Genomic DNA, 23365 nt, shown 5'->3' with positions numbered 1-23365 from the left:
CAAAGCCCTGACCTCAATCCTATAGAAAATGTGTGGGCAGAACTGAAAAAGCATGTGCGAGCAAGGAGGCCTACAAACCTGACTAAGTTACACCAGCTCTGTCAGGAGGAATGGGCCAAAATTCACCCAACTTATTGTGGGAAGCTTGTGGAAGGCTACACAAAACGTTTGACCCAAGTTAAACAATTTAAAGGCATTGCTACCAAATACTAATTGAGTGTATGTAAACTTCTGACCCACTGGGAATGTGATGAAATAAACAAATGCTGAAATAAATCATTCTCTCTACTATTATTCTGACATTTCACATTCTTAAAATAAAGTTGTGATCCTAACTTACCTAAAACAGGGAATTTTTACTAGGATTAAATGTCAGGAATTGTGAAAAACTGAGTTTAAATGTATTTGGCTAAGGTGTATGTAAACTTCCGGCTTCAACTGTATGTCCAGAGTGCTGAAAAGGAGATTACCATGATTGGTCACATAGAATTTTATTGTGGTCATGACCCATGAATGCTGGATTACCGCAACAGCCCTAGTGACAAGTAGAATAACTTTTATCACTATGGTAACAGTTGACCTTTTCTGTAAATCTGGTACCCTTCTCTTTGATAAAATGAATTTCAGAATACTTTGGAAAAGGTTCAACATTACATTACACACAGCTTCATTACTTTATGTCAAGTAAACATGAACTAAGGCACTATCATTTCCTCATTATAAAACACCAGCATCAAACACCATGATTACCTCTTCGCTATAGGGGGCAGTATTTTCACGGCCGGATGAAAAACGTACCCAAATTAAACTGGTTACTACTCTGGCTCAGAAACTAGAATATGCATATTATTAGTATATTTGGATAGAAAACACTCTGAAGTTTCTAAAACTGTTTGAATGATGTCTGTGAGTATAACAGAACTCATATGGCAGGCAAAAACCTGAGAAAAATCCAACCAGGAAGTGGAAAATCTGAGAATTGCAGTTCATCTTTTGAATCCTTATCGAAACAACAGTGTCTGTGGGGTCACGTTGCACTTCCAACGGCTTCCATTGGCTGTCAACAGCCTTCAGAAAGTTCTTTCAGCCTTCTCCTGTTACTGGGCAGATAATAGTAGCTCAGTCAATCAGTGGACTGCCTATGGACAAAGGGCTTGGGTATGCGCGATCCCGCGAGCGCGCCGTTCCATCTTTTTCTCCTGGAATGAATACGCTATTGTCCGGTTGGAATATTATCGCAATTTTATGTAAAAAATACCCTAAAGATTGATTGCAAACAACGTTTGACATGTTTCTACGAACAGTAATGGAACATTTTGACTTTTCGTCTCTGGAACTGCGCTCGCGCATTATGCCTTTGGATAGTGATCTGAATGCACGAACAAAACGGAGGTATTTGGACATAAATATGGATTATTTTGAACAAAAATAACATTTCTTGTGGAAGTAGCAGTCCTGGGAGTGCATTCTGACAAAGATCAGCAAAGGTAAGAGAATATTTATAATACTAATTCTGAGTTTAGTTGACCCCGAACTTGGCGGGTGTCTGTATAGCTTGCTGTGATGGCGAGCTATGTACTCAGAATATTGAAAAATGTGCTTTCTCCGTAAAGCTATTTTAAAATCTGACACAGCTGTTGCATTAAGGAGTAGTATATCTATAATTCTTTAAATAATTGTTATATATTTTGTCAATGTTTATGATGAGTATTTTTGTAAATTGATGTGCTCATTCACTGGAAGTTTTGGTGGGAATACATTTTCTGAACATCACGCGCCAATGTAAAATGCTGTTTTTGGATATAAATATGAACTTTATCGAACAAAACATACATGTATTGTGTAACATGATGTCCTAGGAATGTCATCTGATGAAGATCGTCAAAGGTTAGTGCTTCATTTAGCTGCGTTTTGGGTTTTTGTGACACATATACTTGCTTGGAAAATGGCTGTGTGGTTATTTTTGTTTATGTACTCTCCTAACATAATCTAATGTTTTGCTTTCGCTGTAAAGCCTTTTCGAAATCGGACAATGTGGTTACATTAAGGAGAAGTGTATCTTTAAAATGGTGTCAAATAGTCATATGTTTGAGAAATTGACATTATTAGATTTTTGATGTTTTTTATTTCGCGCCCTTCTGTTCCATTGGATTTTGGCTAGACGTTCCGCTGGCGGAACGGCTATAGCCAACAAGATAAGGTTGTCACTCTTCATCAGTGAAGCATTTTTACAGACACCATCACACCAACCATCACCATATCATCTACTCTGCCTCATCATACTCATTCTTCCCTCATGTCACCTCATCCAGCTCCCTACTACATCCAAAACCAACATAATTAACTACAAACTAACTCATACTACATTATATGTCACTATACATGGGCCGTGTGCATTTTCTGCTGGTGTAACCTGAGGTAGCTCCTCTCTGAGAACCTCTTCTCGCAGTGCGCACAGGCGAACGGCCTCTCTCCCGTGTGGACCTTCAGGTGCCTCTTCAGGCTGGACGTGTGGGAGAAACTGACCCGGCACAGGTGGCAGCCAAATGGTTTCTCCCCTGTGTGGACCCTCTGGTGCCTCTTCAGGCTGGATGAGTGTGAGAAACTGGCCCGGCACAGGTTGCAGCTGAACGGTTTCTCCCCTGTGTGCATCCTCTGGTGGATCTCCACCTGTTGGGGGAAACTGAACGCTTTCCCACAGAACGAACACGAGAATCGCTTCTCTTTGGCTCCACCACCTTTACTGATTCCATCTCTACTACTGTCATTTGTCAATGGGCTTGTGTAGCCATTTGGTGTTGAGGCACTGGCATTGTCTGAGGTCTGGTTTAACATTAGGGGAGTGTGAGGAGGATGAAGGCCAGGGAGTGTCTGTGTTGTCGCAGGGTCCATGTTCCAGTTGATAGATCCTATAGAAGGCAGGCTGAAGGTAGCACCTGTTAGGGGGTTAACCTGAGGCGCCATCAGTCTCTCTGAATCACAACTATAGGAGCAGGACGGAGCATCGCTAGCCGAGTCTGTGTCTGTTCTCTCCTGCCGCATACAGACACCACCTCGTCCTCGCAGACCAAATCTACGCCTCGCCCTGGTCTCAGCCAGTCTGTTGTCATGGAGACTAAGTTTGGTTGTTTTGTGTTCGACAGTCTGTTTCGGGTTGTGGTTAACAGTGTTGTTCCCCAGCCCAGAGTTGAGGACGCTGTCCCATCCATTGACCTCCACTATGTTGCCTCTGGCCCTGGCCAGCTCAGTGATGTCGTCCCCTTGACCCTTGGCTGCTCCGGTCTGGGAATCCAAGATGGCCGCCCAGTCTCCTCTTTTAACCTCCAGCCAACCACCTGAAGGAAGAGGTTACAAAATATACTTTTTAAAAAACATGGCAGAGAAAACTCTACATATGGAGTTTTTTTTGTCAATTACCTGGTCAAATTCATGCATTGTGTGTTTTGGTATGTAAACATAAGTTGTATTGATTTAATTTTCTGAAAAAAAAGAATAGCCAGGCACATTACTATTCCCATTGAAAATCTATTACTGTATATGTATTTTTCTCTTACCTTGCTCCCCCATCTTTAGTCCACTTAACAGGTCAATGCTCTCTGGTACGTCTTCTATGGACTCCTCTTTGACCAGCAGCAGATCAGGCTTCCCATCCTCCATGTCTACTGACTGTAAGAGATACAGAGTGAGAGGATGTTGGATCAAGACAACTCATATGAGCACCCTGCTATGGAGCATCTTCTGATTGGGCAAAGAGAGCTTGCTATGAGCAATATACAAACATGTTAGCTGATTTTATTACTTGATACTCTTTAATGGTTAAATAAATGAAAACATGGTCCCACACGAGACACAATGAATCAAGACCAGGGCCCGCATCCACAAAAAGTCTCAGAGTAAAAGCTCTCCTACTCTTATGGGTAAAAATAAAAGCTATGCTTGAAGAATCTTTAGTCATAAGAGTCCTACCTAGTCTACAGATATTTAGGAGAACTCATGAGCTGTTCAAACTAGTTGAGTTACCAGCAAGTGTCTAGATAATAGAAAAGGGCAGCGAGTCAGTGGCTCCTGCACCATAAGCAATTACTTTGGAGTTGTTGAAAGAATGTGTTGATATTTCTATATGATCAATCCATAAATTATCTAGACCTACCTGCAACAGTATCTCTTGCGCTTTTGACAATGATTTCACATGATATGCCTAAATTGTTTTAACCACTAGGCTAATAAATAATCTCAATTTTCTTTAGATTATTTCAATAACCTCCATTGTTATTTCACGTTATCCCTTTGGAGCGCAACATCATCTTGATAGACATTCAGTCTACCTTTAAAAAATATACTTAAATTGGGTATGCCTTTAGGTTTGGAAATTGAAAGCATATAGATAATGTTGCATAAAACGTTTGAAAGGTCTATAATTTTCACATGATAAGGCGTACGTTAAATTTGATTCTGTTTGACGAAAATGTTTGAATAGTCTAACGTTTTATGCAACACGACGGTGGTAGGCCTGATCACCGACGACAATGAGATAGCCTATTGGGAGAAGGTCAGAGAAGTGGCAGTGTGGTACCAGGACAACAACCTCTCCCTCAACGTCAGCAAGGCAAAGGAGCTGATCATGGATTACAGGAAACAAAGGGCTGAACACGGCCCCATTCACATGAGTGGTTCGAGTGCAACAAGTTCCTCAGTTTCCACATCACTAAGGACCTATCATGGTCCACACACACACCAACACAGTCATGAAGAGGGACGACAATGCCTCTTCCCCCTCAAGAGTCTGAAAATATTTGGCATGGGCCCTCAGATCCTCCAAAAGTTCTACAGCTGCACCCATGACAGCATCTTGACTGGCTTCATCACCGCTTGGTATGGCAACTGCTTGACATCCAACCGCAAAGCGCTATAGAGGGTAGTGCATACGGCCCAGTACCTCACTGGGGCCGACCTCCTGCCGTCCAGGACCTTTATACCAGACGGTGTCAGAGGAAGACCCTAAACATTGTCAAAGACCCCAGCCACCCAAGTCATAGACTGTTCTCTCTGCTACCGCAGGGCAAGTGGTCCCGTTGCACCAAGTATGGAATAGGGCTGTTGCAGTGACCTTACCGCCACACCGGCGGTCACGAGTCATGAAGGCAGTCAAATTCCCCATGACCGTTTAGTTACAGTAATTAGGCTTCTCCAAGCTCTGATGCTGCTGATCGTCATTAGTAGCCTACTAAACTTGCTAACTGCCTGGTACTCAGCACTATATTGTCCCTCTAATCACTCTGACATCAATGCAAATGTAATGGAAAATCTAATCAAACACTTCATGAGAACCCATGAGCTCATGTTGCACAACATTTCAATAAGCTATGCAATTCTGCGAGAAAACAGAGTGATGGCCTCTTAAAAAGAGGAGGCTCCCATCAGCTTTCTATAGGCTAGGCCGACTATATTTATTTCTTAACTTTCCTAATATTAAGCACATTGCTTCTCTTTACAACAGGAGTATAGCCTACCTGGCTGGCATGAAAATAAACTACGGGGTAAAACGTCCTCCGTTCGCTATTTAAGTGCATAGATGACATGTATTTTTTCCGCTGCCCCTGTTTTGATACAGGTGCATAATAATGGTCCATTCTAAATCAAAACAAATTTCACACATATATTATTTAGTATATGTAAAGACAATATTATATCAAGAATAGACTGATGGGTGACAATATTAGCCTATCATTTGTGAATGATAAACAGTTGAAGTCGGAAGTTTACATACACTTAGGTTGGAGTCATTAAAACCCATTTTTCAACCACTGCACAAATTTCTTGTTAACAAACTATAGTTTTGGCAAGTCGGTTAGGACATCTACTTTGTGCATGACACAAATAATTTTCCCAACAATTGTTTACAGACAGATTATTTCACTTATAATTCACTGTATCACAAGTCCAGTGGGTCTGAAGTTTACATACACTAAGTTGACTGTGCTAATTGACATCATTTGAGTCAATTGGAGGTGTACCTGTGGATGTATTTCAAGGCCTACATTCAAACTCAGTGCCTCTTTGCTTGACATCATGGGAAAATCAAAAGAAATCAGCCAAGCCCTCTGAAAATAAATTGTAGACCTCCACAACTCCGGTTCATCCTTGGGAGCAATTTCCAAATGCCTGAAGGTACCACGTTCATCTGTACAAACAATAGTACGCAAGTATAAACACCATGGGACCACGCAGCCATCATACCGCTCAGGAAGGAAACGCGCTCTGTCTCCTAGAGATTAACATACTCGCTCAGCAATGAAGAAGCTACTGCTCCAAAACCGCCATTAAAAAAAGCCAGACTACGGTTTGCAACTGCACATGGGGACAAAGATCGTACTTTTTGGAGAAATGTCCTCTGGTCTGATGAAACAAAAATAGAACTGTTTGGCCATAATGACCATTGTTATGTTTGGAGGAAAAAGACAATGACCCTAAGCATACCTCCAAAATTGTGGCAAAATGGTTTAAGGACAACAAAGTCAAGGTATTGGAGTGGCCATCACAAAGCCCTGACCTCAATCCCATAGAAAATTAGTGGGCAGAACTGAAAAAGCGTGTGTGAGCAAGGAGGCCTACAAACCTGACTCAGTTACACCAGCTCTGTCAGGAGAAAGGGCCCAAAATTCACCCAATTTATTGTGGGAAGCTTGTGGAAGGCAATGCTACCAAATACTAATTGAGTGTATGTAAACTTCTGACCCACTGGGAATGTGATGAAAGAAATAAAAGCTGAAATAAATCTCTCTCTACTATTATTCTGACATTTCAAATTCTTAAAATAAAGTGGTGATTCTAACTGACCTAAGACATGCAATTTTTACTAGGATTAAATGTCAGGAATTGTGAAAAACTGAGTTTAAATGTTTCTAAGGTGTATGTAAACTTCCGACTTCAACTGTATGATCACTTGTGAATCATGCCCAGCAAAAGAAACAATGCCTTTTTTTTGCGACTTTTTCGAATCATAGTCGCACACCTCATGTAGCCTAGCCCATAGGCCTACATGTTTTGATAAGGTTTGTATCACAACTAAAGTGGCCAAATAACTTCTTAAAATTAAGCACATTAATCCACTTTACAAGGGGTGTAGAGCCTAACTGCCATACATAAGCAACGTGTGAGTGTCAAGTTTGGGGAAGATACATTTGACCATAAAAATGCACCTTTATAATAAAAGCATTAAGGCCTCCCAAGTGGCGCAGTGGTCTAAGGCACTTCATCGCAGTGCTAGCTGTGCCACTAGAGATTCTGAGTTCGAGTCCAGGCTCTGTTGCAGCCGGCCGCGACCGGGAGACCCATAGGCCGGCGCACAATTGGCCCAGCATCGTCTGGGTTAGGGGAGGGTTCGGCCGACAGGGATGTCCTTGCCCCATTGCTCACTAGCGACTCCTGTGGCGGGCCGGGCGCAGTGTACGGTGTTTCCTCCGACACATTGATGTGGCTGGCTTCCGGGTTAAGTGGGCATTGTGTCAAGAAGCAGTGTGGCTTGGTTGGGTTGTGTTTCGGAGGACGCACGGTTCTCGACCTTTGCCTCTCCCGAGTCTGTACGGGAGTTGCAGCGATGAAACAAGACTATAACTACCAATTGGATACCAGGAAATTGGGGAGAAAAATGGGGTAAATTTTTTTTATAATAACAAAATATAAAAATAAAAAGCATTACATGCATAATCGCATTTGTGATCACTTTTGATAATGGTGTTTTCCCGCTAATGGAACATTTGCGCTTATAGCCTACTGCCGTGTGCGCATTGCGGCGCATATAATTTGAAGAAATAGCATAATAGTTTATCAACATTTTAAACTAAACATTCTGATCTGTTGTATCAGCCACATTGCTTAAAAAAGTTTTTTGATGCTAGTGGTTGTATTAATTTGGGATCTATCTCATCCCACAACTGTCCCAGACTATGTTTGGAATATTTATTTCTCGCAGAGCATATAATAGACCAACTTTTGTACTATGGGGGATAGTAGATTGACATAGGCTAGAGCTTTTGCTGTACGTTAGGCCTACTCATCTTGTTAGCTGACGAAAAGGTAATGTGGACAGTTCTTCCAATATCTTCAATATGCACTTCGGAATTGGATAAGGACATGCACAGTTGCGTCCCCAATGTGTCTGTCTTCACTTGTAGCCTGTGAGAAAGACCAGATCAGGTGATGGAGAGCCGTGTGAGTGATTCGGAGCAGGCAGCACTCAGGGAGAAGGGCTGCAAAAGGCATGGATTTTTTTTGGGCGCATTATGGCCACACAAAGGGGATGCCGCCGGGAAATTCGAGGCATTACAAGTTGCTTCTCAAATTGTGAATAAGAGACTGACGAAGTGTGTTCAGCCTGCGCAAAAAACAAAGCAGAGCTCATGCCTTTCAAGCAACGTTTTTCATATCATCATTAGAGTCGCATCACGCACCCTTACAATGTATTACAAATCAAAACATACAGCCCAACGTTTGTAGAACAACTAAAGATACATTAATAACTCTAAATTAAGCATACAGGAGTACCTATTTATTTGTTAACCGCTCAACACAGAATAGCCGCATGTGCGCACTCCCTCAAATTGTTTGGAGAAAATGTCCTTTATTTTATTCAGCTTTGTTCAATTGTATTCTTCATACTATAAAATAATGCCATGGAATTCTAAGCAAATCTTGCCTGCTAAATGAACTAGTGTAGCCCACAGCCATTTGGCATATCCAGATCAGGACCTAACATAAGGACATGCTATTCTGTTCTTCTGAAATAGACTACATTTTCTTCATATCATGCTTCTTTAGACCTGTCAAAAATAAATAATGGATTGGTTGTGAAGGTGTAGGCTATATTACATGGATTTATTAGACTTTTTAAAATGTAGATGTTCCAAAGGTCTGCATCAGTGACTTGTGTGGAAGCCAGGAGATGCTAAATGTGTTTATCAAATCAAATTGTATTTGTCACATGCGCCGAATACAACAGGTGTAGACCTCACAGTGAAATGCTTACTTACAAGCCCTTAACCAATGATGCAGTTTTAAGAAAATACCAAAAAGATTAAAGTTTTAAAAAGTAAGTAAGAGATAAGAAAAACAAATAATTAAAGAGCAGCAGTAAATAACAATAGCGGGGCTATATAAAGGGGGTACCGGTACAGAGTCAATGTGTCAATGTGCGGGAGCACTGGTGTTGAGGTAATTGAGATAATTATGTACATGCAGGTAGGGTTGTTGAAGTGGCTATGCATAGATATAACAGGAATAGGTTTTGTCGTGCCCTCTTCACGACTGTCTTGGTGTGGTTGGACCATGTTAGTTTGTTCGGGTGATGTGGACACCAAGGAACTTGAAGCTCTCAACCTGCTCCACTACAGCCCCGTCGATGAGAATGGGGATGTGCTCTGTCCTCTTTTTCCTATAGTCCACAATCAACTTCTTTATCTTGATCACGTTGAGGGAGAGGTTGTTGTCCTTGCACCACATGGTCAGATCTCTGACCTCCCTATAGGCTGTCTCATCGTTGTCGGTGATCAGGCCTACCACTGTTGTGTCATCAGCAAACTTAGTGATGGTGTTGGAGTTGTGCCTGGCTGTGCAGTCATGAGTGAACAGGGAGTACAGGAGGGGACTGAGCACGCACCCCTGAGGGGCCCCCGTGTTGAGGATCAGCGTGGCGGATGGGTTGTTACCTACCTTTACCACCAAGGGGCGGCCCGTCAGGAAGTCTAGGATCCAGTTGCAGAGGGAGGTGTTTAGTCCCAGAGTCCTTAGCTTAGTGATGAGTTTTGAGGGCACTATGGTGTTGAACGCTGAAATGTAGTCAATGAATAGCATTCTCACATAGGTGTTCCTTTTGTCAAGGTGTGGAAGGGCAGTGTGGAGTGCAATAGAGATTGCATTATCTGAGGATCTGTTGGTGCGGTATGGAATTTGGAGTGGGTCTACGGTTTCTGGGATAATGGTGTTGAGCCATGACCAGCCTTTCAAAGCATTTCATGGCTACAGACGTGAGTGCTACGAGTCGGTAGTCATTTAGGCAGGTTACCTTAGTGTTCTTGGGCACAGGGACTATGGTGGTCTGCTTGAAACATGTTGGTATTACAGACTAGGACAGGGAGACGTTGAAAATGTCAGTGAAGACACTTGCCAGTTGGTCAGCACATGCTCGGAGTACACGTCCTGGTAATCCGTCTGGCCCAGCGGCCTTGTGAATGTTGATCTGTTTAAAGGTCTTACTCACATTGGCTGCGGAGAGCGTGATCACACAGTCATCCGGAACAGTTGATGCTCTCATGCATGTTTCAGTGTTACTTGCCTCGAAGCGAGCATAGAAGTTATTTAGCTCGTCTGGTAAGCTCGTGTCACTGGGCAGCTCTCGGCTGTGCTTCCCTTTGTAGTCTGTGATAGTTTGCAAGCCCTGCCACATCCGACGAGCGTTTATGTTAATTAGTGCTCAATTACTGTGAGACCGACAGTTATTTGCTTGACAATCACCGGCTGACGAAATTTCGTGACCGCCACAGCCCTAGTTTGGAACCAACAGGACCTTGAACAGCTTCTATCCATAAAGCCATAAGACTGCTAAATAGTGAGTTAAATAGTTAACCAAATAGCTACCTGGACTATCTTCATTGACCTTTTTGCACTAACTTTTCTGACTCATCACATACGCTGCTGTTTATTATCTGTCCTGTTGAGTAGTCACTTCATTCCTAGTTATATGTACATATCTACCTCAGTTATCCTAGTACTGGTACCCTGTGTATCATTACTCATTCTGTATTTATTATTATTCTGTTATTACTTTTCTATTATTTCTCTATTTTCTTTCTCACTGCATTGTTGGGAAGGGCCCATAACAATGTCAATGAGCATCATCACTATCTTTCCATTACGGTACCTAAAACTGACATGATTACCAGCTGAGAAACTTTTAAGAGTTGATTTTACTCCTGGCTCAGAGTTGGTCTGAGCAGTGTTTTAACATCATCCTAAAAACTATTCTGAGCTTAGTGTTTTTGTTGTTGTTGTCTTAAAACAGGTTTTAACCAAATTCCTATGACCTTTTCTGAGACGCTTTGTGGCTACGGCCCCAGGGTAGTCTCAGAGTAGAAGTGCTGATCAAGGATCAGGTCCCCATTTGTCTATATTGTCTTATTCATTATGATCTAAAAGGCTAAACTGATCCTAGTTCATTCAACACTCCTACTCTGAGAGGCTTTCTGGATACGAGTTCTCACCTAATACCATTCAGATAGTAGTTTACAGTTGGCTCACCTCAGTGAGACTGTGTGTGGTCCTGTGCTGCTCAGCTGGTACCTCTGTGGGTTCAGGAGGTGTAGTCTGGTTGTCCTCCATGACCATGTTCCCCTCAGGGTTCCCCAGACCCTCCTCACACCCCTCCTCCTTCACCAGCAGCACCTCTGGACCCTTCTCCTCCTAGAAGAGACAGGTGATACAGATTACACAGACATACACTCCCTCAGGTACGTATACACACACAGACACTTTCAACATGGAGTGTTTACCCATCCCCACTACATCATGTACTGTAGTTACAGAATGACTTCATTGTTGTTAAACCTATCATGGTGGATACAAATATGACTTTGTGGGTAAAAACATCAGCTATGATAAGTCAAAAGTCATTATCAGACAAACCTGACTAAACTATTTTGACGTGTACAGTAGATGTTTGTTAGTGTGTGGGTATGTGTAGGTATATTTAGTAAGCATATATTGGTTAAAAAGCACTGTCGAGTTTATGCAGAATAGGGTGTGATGTATACTAAAGAGTCTCAATGAATGTCTTAGAATTAAAAGTTTTAAATACACAATATATAAACCACACATACGTCTCAACTAAAAATCTGCATGAACTTGATAAACTGCATTCATTTTCACATAAAAAATTAAGTAGTTGAATAGAAGTAATGATAAAGGCATTTGTGAACATCATATAGCCTACACAGTACAAACACAATATGAACTTCTTGAAGAACAATCTGGCCTTAATGGCCATGTACTCTCTCCACCCGGCACAGCCAGAAGAGGATTGGCCACCCATCAGTCTTCTCAATGTTTCTTGCTAGGTTCCTGCCTTTCTAGGGAGTTTTTCCTAGACACCATGCTTCTACATCTGCATTGTTTACTGTTTGGGGCTTTAGGCTGGGTTTCTGTATAGCACTTTGTGACAACTGCTGATGTAAAAAGGGCTTTATAAATACATTTGATTTTTGATGTATTAGACTTTTTAGTGTTCATAGATTTGTATTTATTTATTTATTTATGTAACTAGGCAAGTCAGTGAGAACAAATTCTCATTTACAATAATGGCCTAACCCGGACAACGCTGGGCCAATTGTGCGCCGCCCTATGGGCCTCCCAATCACGGCAGGTTGTGATACAGCCTGGAATCGAACCAGGGTCTATCGTGACGCCTCTAGCACTGAGATGCAGTGCCATAGACCGCTGTGCCTTAGACCGCTGGCTTATATATCACAAAATGTCTGGATGCAATATTTTACTCAGGAATATTCAACACTAAAATCTGTTACTCTCATTATAATAGATATTAATATTTGTCCTTCAATGTTTGGAATGGTTACAAATCACGTTACATATTGCTTGACATGTCAGTTACATATTGCAATATAATTTTGGGACAATATTATATCGATATTTGACTCCAATTACCGATTTTAAATCAAATTAAAATAAAAAAAATTGTATTTTGTATTATTCTTATTATTTTAACTTTTTTTGCTACTGTAGGTAGCGCTAGCTGGCGCTAGTCGGCTGTACCTGCGCAAAAACTCCAGATATTTTTCATCCTATAGCTTGTTCTCCATCTTCTTTTTAAATAGAGGTGCCAACATGTTTTCAGCACTTTTATTTCCCTGAGTCATCAAAACTCGACTCGATTTCTCATGCTCTCTCCTCTCTCTGCAGCAGACATATAGTGAGCAATATGTTTGGAACATCAAATCACAATATCGAATCGGAATACATATTGAATTGTGAGAAGCGTGATAAATATTTTATCGGCACCTAAGTATTGTGATAATATCTTATGAGGTCCCTGGCAATTCCCAGCCCTACCTTCTATGTTTATATAGTGGAGTTTTTCTGCTGGTGTATCCTGAGGTAGCTCGTCTCCCAGAACCTCTTCCCACAGTGCGTACATGTGATGGACTTTAGCAAACTACAGTATCTTCTGTCGAGGGAGGAGCTGGTTTTCAGAGTGTATATTTATTACTTCTGAACACATTTCCGTTACTTTTCTATTATCTCTCTATTTTCTCTCTCTGCGTTGTTGGGAAAGGCCGAAAGTAAGCATTTCACCGTTAGTCCACACCTGTTGTTTTACAAACCATGTGACAAATAACATTTGATTTGATTCAGCAACATTGGTGACCGGGGTGGGATCATTTCGATATGCTTTGGCTAGTCAAACATTGGCTAGCTTTCAATAAATTTGCTGGACACAAATGCTCCTAAAGGTGTAATAATGAATCATGCGTTGATGACAGTTCTACGGTCTCCATCAGAGGCCCAAGCTTTTGGCATAGATGGTAAAAGATCTCTGGACTAACATTGTATGTTTGTGATTGATAGGTTACACTACATTTAGATACTGAGACACCTTTGCTATTTGTCTCCATAATCAATAAATGGTGGAACACTATTTGTGATGGTGTTCTTTGTTCGTGTGTACAGTGCATTCGGAAGTATTCAGACCTCTTGACTTTTTCGACATTTTCTTACATTACAGCCTTACTCTAAAATTGATTAAATTATGTTTTCCCCTCATCAATCTACACACAACGCTCCATAATGACAAAGCAAAAACAGGTTTTAGAAATGTTTACACATTTATACCCAAAAATAATTCAAAAATAAGAAATATCACATTTACATAAGTAGTACTTTGTTGAAGCGCCTTTGGCATCGATCACAGCCTCGAGTCTTCTTAGGTATGACGCTACAAGCTTGGCACACCTGTATTTGGGAAGTTTCTCCCATTCTTTTCTGCATATCCTCTCAAGCTCTGTCAGGTTGGATGGGGAGTGTCGCTGCACAGCTATTTTCAGGTCTCTCCAGAGATGTTTGATCGGGTTCAAATCCGGGCTCTGGATGGGCCACTCAAGGACACTCAGAGACTTGTCCCGAAGCGACTCCTGCATTGTCTTGGCTGTGTGCTTAGGGTCGTTGTCCTGTTGGAAGGTGAACCTTCGCCCGAGTCTGAGGTCCTGAGCACTCTGGAGCAGGTTTTCACCAAGGATCTTTCTGTACTTTGCTCCGTTCATCTTTCCCTCGACCCTGACTAGTCTCCCAGTCCCTGCCGCTGAAAACCATCCCCACAGCATGACGCTGCCACCACCATGCTTCACCGTTGGGATGGTGCCAGGTTTCCTCCAGATGTGACGCTTGGCATTCAGGCCAAAGAGTTCAGTCTTGGTTCATCAGGCCAGAGAATCTTGTTTCTTGGTCTGAGAGTCTTTAGGTGCCTTTTGGCAAATTCCAAGCGGGCTGTCATGTGCCTTTTACTGAGGAGTGGCTTCCGTCTGGCCACTCTACCATAAAAGCCTGATTGGTGGAGTGCTGCAGAGATGGTTGTCTGTCTGGAAATTTCTCCCATCTCAACAGAAGAACTCTGGAGCTCTGTCAGAGTGACCATTGGGTTCTTGGTCACCTCTCTGACCAAGGCCCTTCTCCACTGATTGCTGAGTTCAGCCGGTCGGCCAGCTCGAGGAAGAGTCTTGGTGGTTCCAAACTTCTTCCATTTAAGAATGATGGAGGCCACTGTGTTCTTGGGGACCTTCAATGCTGCAGACATTTTTTGGTACCCTTCCCTAGATCTGTGCCTCGACACAATCCTGTCTCTGAGCTCTACGGACAATTCCTTCGACCTCATGGCTTGGTTTTTGCTCTGACATGCACTAACAACTATGTGATCTTATATAGATGTGTGTACCTTTCCAAATCATGCCCAATCAATTGAATTTACCACAGGTGGACGCCAATCAAGTTGTAGAAATAGCTCAAAGATGATCAAATGAAACAGGATGCACCTGATGTCAATTTCGAGTCTCATAGCAAAGGGTCTGAATACTTTTGTAAATAAGGTATTTCAGTTTTTTTATTAGCAAAAATGTATAAAAACCTGTTTTTGCTTTTTCATTATCGGGTATTGTGTGTAGATTGATGAAGAAAAACATTAATTTAATATTTTTAAATAAGGCTAACGTAACAAAATGTGGAAAAAGTCAAGGGGTCTGAATACTTTCCGAAGGCAATGTATATGCACGAAACGTACATTATGGAAAATTTGTCTCACATTCAGTCATAGTTAGTAGAATAATGAATGGGCAAGATTTTGGCACAGTCCATTTTTAGAAGGTTAGTAGGAACGTTAATCATTTAAACCACCTAAATATACACACATTCACTGAAACTCATAAAAAACTAAAACATATATTTCCCAACTGCTTTTTCTATAATCCTAAACTCTTTATCATTCTCCATACCAATTGATCAAACATTATGCATGCCCACCATGAGATTGGGCAGCTGTAATTTGAGAACTCATCTGGTTTAGAAATCAAACTCTGGTTATCTTATTGCAAAGCATATTGTACAACTGTTTTTAGAGGAGATGTAATGAAAGGTATGCTATATGTATGTATTGGCTAATATGCATATGCAGCCGTCATTTTTAGACCTCCATTCTAGCATTCATGACACACATTTTTCTATCTACATGCTTTTATTTGGGTTTCTATGCAAATTAGATGATTGAATGTTTATTTAAGCTTGCAGCTGGTTACTTGAAATGAGACAAAACATTATTTTAAAAAATTGGATTCACTGACAAAGAAAGCTAATGAAACACAAATTGACATTTACAGTAGCTGACTAGGCTAGTCAAACTGTAACATTTGCTAGCTTTCAATAAATTGGCTAAACGGTCAACGAAGTTACCTCTTCATACGATCAAAACAATTGCTGTTGCATGCTGCATATTTCAAGTGCACTTAAACAGATATTTATTTTATTTCAGTCTTTTTATAATCTGTTCCTCTTCATCAGACAGCAGTTTGCGTTTTCACAAGAGGCAGTGTTTGCGTCGTAGATAGAAGCAGGCCATTGGCTGCCTTCATCACAACGGGTATGTGATTAGTTCAAAGTTTAGCAGTTTCAAAAATTTCCCCAACAAAATTATGGAATATACTTATGAGAATTTAAAGTACCAACAAATGTAATAGTCATCATAAAAATGTTTTACTGTTGTTAGGTTTTAATTCTCAGAGTAAAACACTCAACGAACATTATGAAAGCTTAACCAAGTTTATTCTTCCCAGAGGATCAATACAGCTGCATTAGACAAAAACATTTTCACACAAGCACTGATATTTAACCGTTCCTCATAGGCTGAGTCTCCTCCTACCCATCTGTACAAACATCGTTCTTTACTGCTAGGCAGGACAGCAGTGATACGGGCCATAAACTTTAATTTTTCCCTTTAAGGTGACTTGAACCCCCCTTCATCACTAATCCATGGCTCTCTTCCCTTATCAATGCCTGCCACATGGAATCGCTTCCCTGCACTCAACACATTCCAAGCTTAATTGCACACACTATATACCTTCCTCCTATATCCATTAACTTCTGACCCTCTAAACCTCAGCACTCCATCAGTGACATGAATAAGTATATTTTCATATTCTCAGAACCCAACACTATCATATACAAAAATCAGCTCCTCCCTCGACGGGGATCAATAAACTTCACATTTTTCGGCCCTCCACCTAGTCTATCTCATGTGGACCTTCAGGTGCCTCTTCAGATGGTGCTGGTGGGAGAACCTCTTCTCACACTGGAGGCAGCTGTAGGGTTTCTCCCCTGTGTGGACTCTTTGGTGCCTCTTCAGGTCACAAGCCTGGGCGAAGCATTTGTGACACTGGGTACAACTGAAGGGTTTCTCCCCCGTGTGGACCCTCTGGTGGATCTCCACCTTCTGGGGACAGCTAAAGCCTTTGTTACAGAACATGCAAAGGAACCGTTTCTCTTTACTATTGCCTGATGTGTTTCCCCCTCTCTGAGCTCTAGCCTTGTCGTTTGAGTTCGATACCTGATCGAAAAGGATGTGGCCGTGAGAATCGGAAGGCCCAATCAACGTGGACACGGTGTCATGATCCCTGAGCGAATGTAAAGGGGAGTGGGTTGCAACATTTGGATTTGTCTCTGAGCTTTTCCTGTAATCTAAGAAACCTCTGCCCTGTGAGAGTCCATATCCTAGGTGATTATCTGCATTCCATGTGGAAGGAACCTCACACTCCACTTTCATTTCATCTATGACCAAACCCTCCCCTTTCTTATCTAGGCACCCTTCAGAGTATACACTACTATTGTACCGGTTCCAGTCCCCTCTAGACAGATCAGTCTCTAAACCCAAGGTCATATTGCCAGGGTCCATCTCTGTATTGAAAGAACAAGACGGATCATCTAACGTGTCACCTGAGTCCCGATGGGACTGAACCGTCCTCAGGCTTGGGTTATCATGAAGTAAAGACTCTGAGCCGGGAGCAGGATCAAATCCTGTGTGACAGACCAGTCTCCCTTGGTCTGATCTGTGGTCAGATCCTGTGTCTAGCCTTTGTGTTTCAGTTAAAGTCTCTGTGTCTATCTCTGTCTTGAGAACGGCGTTCAGCGTTCCACTGACCTCCGTGATCCTGCGTCGGGTGCTGGGTTGCGCTGGGGCGGTGGTAGGGTCCTCTGTGGCTACAGGGGGCGCTCCAGCCGCTCCAGCCTGGATGTCTCTGCTGTGACGTGTGTCCTCCTCTACTTCAGACCTCTCCTGCTTGACCCCAGGACCTGCAGCCTCTGCAGACTGACAAAAGAAGAGAGGAGGTTATTACTGGTACATGAGTTGAATTGTATAACAATGTCGTAGGGAAGTCTTACAAGCTCCCATATAGCAGATGTACATGTAAGCAAGTAAACAGCTGAGGGAAGCTTTTCTGAAATAAACGGGCCAAATTTCATTTACAATTTAATTGTAGATGTTTATGTAATACTACACTCACCTCTATCACGATAACATGCTGGGTTGAGGTTCCACTCAGCTCATCAACAGTGCTTGGTGGGTCATCTCGCCATGTATTGTGTCCCGCTGGCTTCACAAAGCTCCTGTGACCTCCAGTGAGGTGTCCTTCACCTAAGAAAGTGAATGGGGGGAAAGGTTGTTCAGTTAGCTTCTGTCAATGCTCAACGCTATATTGAACACTATTGACAGTTTTGACACTGTCTAGAATTGGTATGGATGTAAGGTAACACTTAGCATAACTGCTTGATATACTTTTTATTGATCAATGTATTATGTTCCATGCAACAAATTGCCTTTATTGATGAAATAATAGTAAATGCAGTAAATTAATCTGGTTAGGATTTGATATTGTTTCTTTGTTCAAGATAGCTAAGTAATCTGGGGAATTATTGCATACTATCCAAAAAGTGACCAAGACCCAATTCCAGGGGAACGGGGCGACAGGCACTGAGTTATATACAGTTGAAGTCAGAAGTTTACATACACTTAGGTTGGAGTCATTAAAACTCGTTTTTCAACCACTCCACAAATATCTTGCTAACAAACTATATTTTTGGCAAGTCAGTTAGGATGTCTACTTTGTGCATGACACAAGTATTTTTTCCAACAATTGTTTACAGACAGATTATTTCACTGTATCACAATTCCAGTGGGTCAGAAGTTTACATACACTAAGTTGACTGTGCCTTCAAACAGCTTGGAAAATTCCATAAAATTATGTCATGGCGGTAGAAGCTTCTGATAGGCTAATTGACATCATTTCAGTCAATTGGAGGTGTACCTGTGGATGTATTTCAAGGCCTACCTTCAAACTCAGTGCCTCTTTGCTTGGCATCATGGGAAAATCAAAAGAAATCAGCCAAGACCTCAGAAAAAAATTTGTAGAACTCCACAAGTCTGGTTCATCCTTGGGAGCAATTCCCAAACGCCTGAAGGTACCACATTCATCTGTACAAACAATAGTACGCAAGTATAAACACCATGGGACCACGCAGCCATCATACCGCTCAGGAAGGAGACGTGTTCTGTCTCCTAAAGATAAACGTACTTTGGTGTGAAAAGTGCAAATCAATCCCAGAACAACAGCAAAGGACCTTGTGAAGATGCTGGAGGAAACGGGTACAAAAGTATCTATATCCACAGTAAAATGAGTCCTATATCGACATAACGTGAAAGGCCGCTCAGCAAGGAAGAAGCCACTGCTCCAAAACTGCCATAAAAAAGCCAGACTACGGTTTGCAACTGCACATGGGGACAAAGATCGTACTTTTTGGAGAAATGTCCTCTGGTTTGATGAAACAAAAATAGAACTGTTTGGCCATAATGACCATTATTATGTTTGGAGGAAACAGGGGTAGGCTTGCAAGCCGAAGAACACCTTCCCAACCGTGAAGCACAGGGGTGGCAGCATCATGTTGTGGGGGTGCTTTGCTGCAGAAGGGACTGGTGCACTTCACAAAATAGATGGCATGAGGGAGGAAAATTAGGTGGATATATTGAAGTAACATCTCAAGACATCAGTCAGGAAGTTAAAGCTTGGTCACAAATGGGTCTTCCAAATGGACAATGACCCTAAGCATACTTCCAAAGTTGTGGCAAAATGGCTTAATGACAACAAAGTCAAGATATTGGAGTGGCCATCACAAAGCCCTGACCTCAATCCCATAGAAAATTTGTGGGCAGAACTGAAAAAGCATGTGCGAGCAAGGAGGTCTACAAACCTGACTCAGTTACACCAGCTCTGTCAGGAGGAATGGGGCAAAATTCACCCAACTTATTGTGGGAAGCTTGTGGAAGGTTTCCCGAAACATTTGATCTAAGTTAAACAATTTAAAGGCAATGCTACCAAATAATAGAGTGTATGTAAACTTCTGACCCACTGGGAATGTGATTAATGAAATAAAAGCTGAAATAAATCTTTCCCTCTACTATTATTCTGACATTTCACATTCTTAAAATAAAGTGGTGATCCTAACTGACCTAAGACAGGGAATTGTTACTAGGATTAAATGTCAGGAATTGTGAAAAACTGGGTTAAAATGTATTTGGCTAAGGTGTATGTAAAATTCCGACTTCAACTGTATGAATGGCGACAGGCACTGAGTAATATATGAATGGCGACAGGCACTGAGAAATACACTGCTCAAAAAAATAAAGGGAACACTTAAACAACACATCCTAGATCTGAATGAAAGAAATAATCTTATTAAATACTTTTTTCTTTACATAGTTGAATGTGCTGACAACAAAATCACACAAAAATAATCAATGGAAATCCAATTTATCAACCCATGGAGGTCTGGATTTGGAGTTACTCTCAAAATTAAAGTGGAAAACCACACTACAGGCTGATCCAACTTTGATGTAATGTCCTTAAAACAAGTCAAAATGAGGCTCAGTAGTGTGTGTGGCCTCCACGTGCCTGTATGACCTCCCTACAACGCCTGGGCATGCTCCTGATGAGGTGGCGGATGGTCTCCTGAGGGATCTCCTCCCAGACCTGGACTAAAGCATCCAGCAACTCCTGGACAGTCTGTGGTGCAACGTGGCGTTGGTGGATGGAGCGAGACATGATGTCCCAGATGTGCTCAATTGGATTCAGGTCTGGGGAACGGGCGGGCCAGTCCATAGCATCAATGCCTTCCTCTTGCAGGAACTGCTGACACACTCCAGTCACATGAGGTCTAGCATTGTCTTGCATTAGGAGGAACCCAGGGCCAACCGCACCAGCATATAGTCTCACAAGGGGTCTGAGGATCTCATCTCGGTACCTAATGGCAGTCAGGCTACCTCAGGCGAGCACATGGAGGGCTGTGCGGCCCCCCAAAGAAATGCCACCCCACACCATGACTGACCCACCGCCAAACCGGTCATGCTGGAGGATGTTGCAGGCAGCAGAACATTCTCCACGGCGTCTCCAGACTCTGTCATGTCTGCCACTTGCTCAGTGTGAACCTGCTTTCATCTGTGAAGAGCACCGGGCGCCAGTGGCGAATTTGTCAATCTTGGTGTTCTCTGGCAAATGCCAAACGTCCTGCACGGTGTTGGGCTGTAAGCACAACCCCCACCTGTGGACGTCGGGCCCTCATACCACCCTCATGGAGTCTGTTTCTGACCGTTTTAGCAGACACATGCACATTTGTGGCCTACTGGAGGTCATTTTGCAGGGCTCTGGCAGTGCTCCTCCTGCTCCTCCTTGCACAAAGGCGGAGGTAGCGGTCCTGCTGCTGGGTTGTTGCCCTCCTACGGCCTCCTCCATGTCTCCTGATGTACTGGCCTGTCTCCTGGTAGCGCCTCCATGCTCTGGACACTACACTGACAGACACAGCAAACCTTCTTGCCACAGCTCGCATTGATGTGCCATCCTGGATGAGCTGCACTGCCTGAGCCACTTGTGTGGGTTGTAGACTTCGTTTCATGCTACCACTAGAGTGAAAGCACCGCCAGCATTCAAAAGTGACCAAAACACCAGCCAGGAAGCATAGGAACTGAGAAGTGGTCTGTCGTCACCACTCCTTTATTGGGGGTGTCTTGCTTATTGCCTATAATTTCCACCTGTTGTCTATTCCATTTGCACAACAGCATGTGAAATTTCTTGTCGATCAGTGTTGCTTCCTAAGTAGACAGTTTGATTTCACAGAAGTGTGATTGACTTGGAGTTACATTGTGTTGTTTAAGTGTTCCCTTTATTTTTTTGAGCAGTATATATTAATGGCGACAGGCACTGAGAAATATATAAATGTCGACAGGCACTGAGAAATATATAAATGGCGACAGGCCGCGCAGCCTCTGCGAAATGTACCTCTTGCCATTCCTCTGTATCGGTCGAGGATCTTGACACTTCTGGGACTGGCGAGGACGCGCTCTCGCGTTGTCCTTTCTGCACGCTCCCGTGACACCTTCAGTTCCAGAAGCTGTAGTTTCCTCCGCAATGCCCTGTTTTCTCTCTGGCTTTGAGTTATTTCCAAACGAAACACTGCATAGTCGTCGTCTACGAGCTTACAGATATCTGCTACGGCTGCATTCGCTAGCACCTCCATGATGGAGGCTATTTGAGTGTGAAAAACCATACAGTTAGCCATTGTTAGCAGCTAACAAGCGTTACCTAAAAACACGTATATCAACCAAGTCCTGCCTCCAACGCGAATTAAAGACTACATGGGGTAAGTATGTGATGCTGTGCAGTTAAATTAGTCATATTTTGAGTTCCATGTTGTCAATAAACGTCTTAATAGGAACAATAAAAACGCTAATGTGGAAATTCTTATTGGTCACTGTTCACTTCCGTTTACACTGAAGAGAAAGGATGTTATTGGGCGGCGTCATAGCTCAAAGGGTGTGGCTAAATGAGAAGGATATGCGCGCTGTTCTTTGAATTACGGTACTGCTTAAGTCTTTAAGGTTTTATAACAAACTACACCTAGTGTGGTGTATTGCCTCCACCTAATGTACGGAGTATTGAAACAAAATATTCCATTGTTGGAAGGGGGGTAAACCGAGATCATACAAAAAATACATCAAGATACCACTCCACTCCTTCAGTCACAATTCAAATCCCATCCATAAACAGGCTCAGGTGCCTGTGAGGATGGAGCATTAAATCGACAGGATTCCTTGTAATGCCTCTGTCAAATCCCGGCGTCCCAATAAAAAAACATGCTGAAGCAGTGAAGAAAGTGGCTGAGGAAGATTGGTAAGGGATCCTGAGAGGATTTCTGTGAGTAGGCAGAAACTAAGAGAGTGATGGAAATAATATGTGCTTCAGTAAGGTAGGTTTCTTGGCATTCATAGCTATGGTTGTCAATTTTACTGCAGAAATGGATCTAAAGTCGCAGAAAATGGAGGTTGTGGTGGCAGCAGCAGAGAAATACTTGGGATTGCGAGGTTTTACTGCAGAACAGTTGTAGGGGGTGTTGAGTGGTAGTGGTCTGTCCTCCCAGACCGTTAGATGTAGCTAGCAGGAGCAGACGGCTAAAACGCCCCTTTCCTGGAATGTGTTAGCAATACAGCTATCAGTTTATTCTAGGTAATAGTTTAAGACAACAAAAATCTATAGGACAAGTACTGTAAATCTAATACAGTCATCAAGGCAGGACCCACTAATTTAATTCATACTGACAAATAATAAATGCCACATTATCCCTGTCAATAATAGTATGATTGCAGAGCAGCTTGCCTCAGTCTGTCAGGATGTTCATTTTCTATCTCACAAACTACATTGCTTTGCTGCGATTTATTTGA

At 42.4% G+C, this 23365-nt stretch overlaps 2 protein-coding genes across 3 annotated transcripts in view; both read right to left on the bottom strand.

The window, feature by feature from the left end:
* LOC106602512 (zinc finger protein 69 homolog) overlaps positions 1-23365 on the bottom strand; it is a 506109-nt gene that overhangs the window by 256684 nt on the left and 226060 nt on the right. The gene's annotated exons all lie outside the window — the stretch shown is intronic.
* Positions 1941-22426, bottom strand: LOC106602415 (uncharacterized). The gene is made up of 6 exons (XM_045717546.1): positions 21927-22426; positions 18105-18235; positions 17741-17908; positions 11293-11454; positions 3555-3666; positions 1941-3335 (listed from the first exon to the last, which is right to left on the bottom strand). Exons 1-6 carry the CDS (start codon positions 22204-22206, stop codon positions 2377-2379), a joined length of 1812 nt encoding a protein of 603 aa, XP_045573502.1. The 5' UTR covers positions 22207-22426; the 3' UTR covers positions 1941-2376.

This window comes from Salmo salar, chromosome ssa04 (assembly GCF_905237065.1).
Source record: "Salmo salar chromosome ssa04, Ssal_v3.1, whole genome shotgun sequence".
Lineage (NCBI taxonomy): Eukaryota > Metazoa > Chordata > Actinopteri > Salmoniformes > Salmonidae > Salmo > Salmo salar.
Note: the sequence above shows the minus strand (reverse complement) of the source record. Positions and strands in the feature narration are given on the sequence as shown.

What these genes read in the sequence shown, in the direction of transcription:
- LOC106602415 (XM_045717546.1), bottom strand. Translation starts at nt 22,206, where the DNA reads ATGGCTAACTGTATGGTTTTTCACACTCAAATAGCCTCCATCATGGAG. An exon ending in CCCGACGCAGGATCACGGAG is followed by an intron (nt 11,455 to 17,740) that starts GTCAGTGGAACG and finishes TGTCTCTTCTAG; the next exon opens with GAGGAGAAGGGTCCAGAGGT. An exon ending in ACTAAAGATGGGGGAGCAAG is followed by an intron (nt 3,336 to 3,554) that starts GTAAGAGAAAAA and finishes CTCTTCCTTCAG; the next exon opens with GTGGTTGGCTGGAGGTTAAA.